We start from the raw sequence: 6,000 nt of genomic DNA, 5'->3' as shown, positions 1-6,000 counted from the left end.
ACCCCCTGGGGATGGGGGGGAAGGACTGGGGTGGGTGCATGAGGGACACTAAGCATCCGCCGTTATGTTTCCCGACTCTGGAAAGACTCATCCGCCTTTGCTTCGGTTCCAGTGCGTGCGCTCCCGAAAATGCACACGCAGGTATAAATACTCCCCGCCAAACCCTGCCGCCCCCCTCCCCTCTCCCCCCAGCTTAAATATCCCCCCAGCCCGTCCCCGCTCTCCAGGCACCCCAGGGGGGTGTCAGGACACCTCAATGATCTCCATGCTGCCCGAAAAGCTGGACTGTTTGCCGATTTTGCCCAGCTCTTCCCGGGCCCTGCCCTCGGACATGGTCTCCTCAAACTCCATCTGGCAGCTCCTCCGCTTGAACTGCTTCTCAGTGCCAGCCTCCTCATGCCAGCTGTGCCGCCCGTCCCGTGGCTCGGCCCGCGCCTTGTCCCTCAGTCTGATCTCACAGCCGCCCGCCACTCCGCCGCAGCCGAACGGCGGTGGGTATGGGCTGGTGCCAGCAAACAGGCTCCCACCACTACCGCTGGCGCTGCCGGAGTCTGTGCCAAAGTACCAGCCAGCCTCGCCGGAAGGGGTGCTGGGGGACTCCAGGTGCACCCCACTCCAGGTGGCGGTGGTGGTGGTGGCACTAGGAGCGGCAGCCGGCTGGCCGAGCCGTGGCGGCAGCCCGTCCTCAGCGCCGGGGCTCTTGCGTGTGGCGCAGGCCCCACCAACGTTGAGGCTGAGCCCGTGGGCTGGCGAGCCTGCCGGGTGCCGGTGCTTCCGCCGCTGCCTCACCTTGGCCTCCAGCAGGAGGTCGGGTCCGCTTGGCCGGTCGGGGCTGTCTGCCCCCGGGGAGAAGGGGCTGAGGCTGCCAGGGCCCGAGGGGCTGTCTAGCTTGCAGAGTTTGGGGGCATCGCCAGGGCCGGGGGGTCCGGGGGGGTCCTGCCGCAGGCCGGGGGAGTAGGCAGACTTGATGTCCAGGGAGAAGGAGCGTTTCAGGCGGTTGGTGTCCTGGATGCGCTCGGAGGAGAGGTGCAAGCCGTTGAGCCCCTGCTGCAGGGTGGTGGGTGACAGAACCTTCGGGGTACCTCCTTGCCGCTCGGGGTCGCCGTGGGAGGACGCCAAGCCAGCGCCTCTCGGCACCTCCTCGGCCTTCTCTGAGGTAGGTGGTGGGGGGTGCCGGCCACCCTCAGCCGCCTCTGCTGGGTCCTGCTGGGCGTCCCCCTCGCCCCGGTCACCCTTTGACTTCAGGGCCTTGAGGAGCTTCAGGCTCCTCTCATACTCCAGGAGCTGGCCCAGGAAGTTGAAGTTGGGCGAGATGGATGGGCGACGGTCCTTAACGAACCTGCCGAGAGGCACAGACAGCCCCGGTTGGTACTTGGTCCTTCAGCAGGTCACCCCTACTCTCTCAGCCTCTGAGGAGAAGAGGGATTGTCCAGGACCTTCTGACCAGACCCTCCAAAGAAAGGGGTCTTGGGGAATCATGGGGCCTCGGGATACCCCAGGGGTAGAGCTGAGACTGCCTCCCCACTCCATTTTAGCCCTCCCGGCTATTCCTTGTTGCATGCACTTTATGAAGGGAGGTTTGGCTTGGTTTCACTGGGACTCAGCCAAGGCAAGACAGAGCTTCAAGGAGCTCCCACCCTGCTTTCCTGCCCTGGAGTGAAGCATACCAGTATAACCCCACCCTGCCCTCTGGGGAAAACTCACCTGTAAGCATCATCTGATGACATACCCATGGTCTTCATGATGTAGGCGATGGCGATGGTGGCTGACCGGGAGATCCCGGCCAAGCAGTGCACAATCACCTGGCAGCTGGACACCTTGGCCTTGTCTGGAGCACGGTAGAGGAAACAGAGAGAAAAGCATCGATGCGGTCAGAGATGGTGAGCAAAATGACTCTAGCAGCCTCCCTTCCCAGTCCTCAACCCCTTTGTGTGAAAGAACAAGGGTTGCTGGGAGTAAGACCATGGAGGACAGAAGAGTTCAGGTTTTGAAGGCTGAGGACTGGAGGGGCTGCAACCATTGTAACAAAAGCTCACCAATGAATTCAATGGACTTGTCCAGCCAGGGAAGCAGCTTCTCACAGTAGTTGTCATTGACAGGAATGCGCATGAAGTGACTATCACAGATGAAGTCTGGCTTGGGACAGGAGTTGCTGGCGTTGAGGACATAGCTTATCCCGTTCTGCGTCATCAAGTCCTGGTGGGAAAGAAGTGATCGAATGATCAGCTGAGTTCAGCCAGCACCGGCTACTGAAGATCTGCCTTGCCATGCATTCCCTGCCTTTTCACAGGGAAATATCACAATATTTTGTCCTGTGGGTCTCCCACTGCTGCCTTGGCCTAGTTGATGGTAGTACATCAGAGGCCAGCTGAGAAGGTTGTATCGATTTAGATGACACAGGTTTGAACCTCAGCAGATCTTTACTTTGGTCCAAGTAAAAGTAAGCAAGACCAAAGACACCTGGAAGGGAGTCCCAGAGGGGAAAGCCCAAGAACCCTAGTATGAAAAGTACACGAAAATACAAGAAAGAAAATGGGCGAAAACTCGGTCTGAAAGCTTTGAAAGTATGAGCTGAGGGAGAGAGGAGGCATCTCACCAACAGAGTGGGGTGAGTCATTGGTAGCACCCTATGTTAACCAATGTCAACCCATGCCTTTGCTCCCACACCCCTCAGAAACACATCAGGAGTTCTCACAGATTTGTTAGCTGTTCACAGTTCTTCACTGTGAACATACACTCTTGTGTTGGGACATAGGCAGGTGGCTAGAGGAACCAACTCTTCCCTCTTTCTGACGCTGGAGTGAATCTGGACTTATTTTCCATGACTCTTCTGCTTTGGCCACTCAATGGCCACCATCACTACACATATTTCTGACACAATAAAATGCAATGGCACAAGGGAGACCTTAGGTAAATAGGGTCAGATGAAAAACTGCAATGAGGTGGTAAGGTTCGACCCATGGGCCATCCATCAGGGAACTGGCTTGCTGTATGTGTACTGCTGCATCCACACCAACCTCCATTCCTTCCCTCCCAGGGCTATGGCCAGCTTCACCTATATGCGGTGCTGACACCAAATTTATGGCTCATCTGACCCCTGTCTCTTTCCCTGTCCCATCAGATTAGGTATCACCTGTACAGCTGGGGGCAGGTTGCTTATAAAAAATGGGGGAACCTCTGTGCCAGCTTCTGGGTCTCAGTGCCTGGTCTGCACTATTCCAGGGAAGACTCAGAATTAAACGGGAGAAGAAAACATATAGATAAAAGAATCCTCCCACACACCAGAGTGCGTGGAGCTGCCATGTGGGATCTCTCCTTTGCAACATGCTGGAGAAGAGAAGAAGCACTGCCCATGCGCAGCCTCTGCACTTGACCCCACTCTGCTGCCTATGAATAGAGCATCTTCTGGCCACATTGTGGGGATGGCAGAAAACACAGCTCCAAAAGATGAACAAAACCCTCCAAGGAAGCGGGGAGGGAAGGAAACCATCAATTTCCCAATTTCCCTGCCTGACATTGGCTCCTCAGGAGACCACACGGGGATTTCAGCCCTGGCTCTCCAGCGGCCGGTTCCTGCCCACCCCAGCAGGCTCTGCAAAGCCCGGGCCTTGGCTCAGCGGAGCCAGCCCAGCTCCCGGGCTCACATTCTTGGCATTTTTCTCTTTCATTTCCTTCTACTCCCTGTATATAATTTCTCTCTCCCTCCTTTCTGTCTCCAACCCCCCTCCAGCATTGTGGTCCCTCTCCCCCCTCGCCTGCCCCAGGCAAGGACGCCTGGCTGACTCCCTCCTGCCCGCGGTAGGCAGGCGCCCGGCGGCATTTTAACTGCAATTCCTCTTCTTTCTTCTTGCCGTTATTTTTCCTTTAAACAAAATTCCTTCCCTGGCATGACATCACAGCACAGCCCTTCCAGCACCTTTAAAGGCACTGTCCCTGTTTTCTCCTCTCTCCCCACAGCAAAACTTTGCTCATTTTTGGGCCTCCTGAACAAGCTCCTGCCCCTGGCCAGAGTTGCCTGTCCCCGTGCTGCCACGGCTGAATACCCCAGCTTGCTCCCACTCTCTCTGGCTCCCAAGGAGATTGCAGGGTTGCTGAAATTGGTGTTATCTGGCAGCCTGGCTGGCTAGGCAGGTGGGTGCAAAGCTGGCTCCTGTTCCACATCTCACAGCTGCGGTAACTCCCCCTCCAAACCCAGGTGTTTTCCCGGCTGTGCACCTCCTGTCCCTGAGTTTGCTACAGGCACTTGGGAAGATTTTGAACACCCTAAAGCTCATCAGTATAAGACAACTCATCCTGCGACCATCCTCCCCAGTTGTGCTCGGCTCTGCCTATGCACTCCCTGCCTTCAGCTTCCTGGTAGGGTCAGACTGACCACATGTGGTGCTCCCACCAGGCAGGAGAAGAGTCCTTAATGCCCTCACCCCTCTGCATGGCTGGGATCCCAGATGGGACAGGGCAGATGCGTCCCCTTGACAGGTCCATACCTTGTTTAGGACGTCTTTCTGGGAGCCCAGGTAGAGATGCGGCAGGATGCGCGTGGGGCCAACATTGGCCACAGGCAAGCATGGCTGGGAGATGCTCATCGGCAGGATGGCAGCTGGCTTCCCCTCGCAGAGCCCCGGGAAGCAGGACGAGAAGGTAGCAAAGCCTCCTGCGGAGAAAATGGGGACACTGAGCTCGTAGCAGTGAGGCCAACACCATCAGTAGTACCTGGCACACCGAGGCCCGGGCTGGGGACAAAATGGTGATAACCCTGCAACACTGAGAACGGAGCCTTGAGGAACAAAAAGCCACCAGGCATCACTAACCAGTGCAGATATGTGATGACTGTGCCACATACACAGAGAAAGAAATGGAGACCCAGCTCTGATTTTTCCTGCTGCAGCTGGATATTAATGCACGTGAGGCATCCGGCATCCCTCCTGCTCTTTGCAATTTCATTCAGACAAATGACAGGAAGAGAAAGTCCTTTTCTCAGCTGCCTAATACTCTTGAGGACAACCAGGGTCACTTTTTGATAGCAAAACCTGCCAGGGCAGGATGACAACAAGCAAGCCCATCGAGGTGCAAAGCTCCCTGGGTTGGGGAGGTCAGCCCAAACCTTGCCACAATGGCTACATGTACACATTGTGGTTTCTGAGAGATGCCCCTTCTGCCCAGCCCCGCTGAGCCCATGACTTCCACCACATCGGACTGGACCGGCACATCAGTACCTGCCAGGCCATTGCTGTTTTCACACTCTGACCTTACTGAATGTGACAGCACGCAGCACCCAATTTACCACACCAAGCTGCTGGGCAGTCATACCCAGCTTGAGCACCAAGAAGCCCAATATTGAGAGAAAAACCCCAGCTGGGGCTGTGGTGGGTGGCATCTGGCAGCCAGAGCTATCGCTACGGTGTCTGGCACAGTCAAAAGCACAGACAGTCTAAATGTGAATGAGCCTGCCTGAAACCCAGTCCCCAGCTCAAGTGGCAAGAGCGCTGACTTGAGCAGGGCAGCAAGCATTGCCCTACTTGCATGGTGGGCAGCTTGGGGACCTGGAAAACTCCCAGTGCTGTTGCACATCCTGCACAGTTGTGTAAGGCCACTGGTGATCTGGATGTGCTCTCGCTCACCGATCCTGTTCTCCAGGGTAGAGCCGAGTCTGGCTAGTGGTGGCCCAACCTCACTCCCTTCCAGCTGAGGACATCTGGGCAGCAGCTTGGTGCAACAGAGAGGTCCTTGGGTGATATCAGCCCAACCAGTCTCCCTTGAGGTTTTCCCAGTCATGCAAATGAGCAGATGCAGCCTGACATCACCCAAAGGGCAGAAAAGACTTTGGGGCTTGACTGCCTTTGACTGTCAGATGGACCAGGATTCCCCCAGGAGATCCTTCTGAAAATCCAAGTCTCTGGACTCAGCACCATGGGAATCCCTGGCCCATCTCCACAGCTAAACAAGACCTTTTAATGAGCCTTCAGTAATGACCTTTCCATTCAGTCTCTCTCCCCTTTGGAA

The 6,000-nt window shown here is 56.3% G+C and overlaps 1 protein-coding gene across 1 annotated transcript in view; it reads right to left on the bottom strand.

Annotated features, from left to right (window-relative positions):
* Positions 1-243: 243 nt before the first annotated feature.
* The window catches only part of DUSP8 (dual specificity phosphatase 8), a 28,128-nt gene continuing 22,371 nt past the window's right edge, over positions 244-6,000 (bottom strand). The window contains exons 3-6 of the mRNA XM_075712897.1: positions 4,485-4,651; positions 2,037-2,196; positions 1,705-1,828; positions 244-1,339 (exon numbers count right to left, since the gene is read on the bottom strand). Coding sequence (XP_075569012.1) covers positions 244-1,339; positions 1,705-1,828; positions 2,037-2,196; positions 4,485-4,651 — 1,547 coding nt within the window. The remainder of the gene's footprint in view (positions 1,340-1,704; positions 1,829-2,036; positions 2,197-4,484; positions 4,652-6,000) is intronic.

The sequence above is a fragment of the Pelecanus crispus genome, chromosome 6, assembly GCF_030463565.1.
Source record: "Pelecanus crispus isolate bPelCri1 chromosome 6, bPelCri1.pri, whole genome shotgun sequence".
NCBI lineage: Eukaryota > Metazoa > Chordata > Aves > Pelecaniformes > Pelecanidae > Pelecanus > Pelecanus crispus.
The sequence above is the reverse complement of the archived record's forward strand: the minus strand, read 5'-3'. Positions and strand labels throughout refer to the sequence as shown.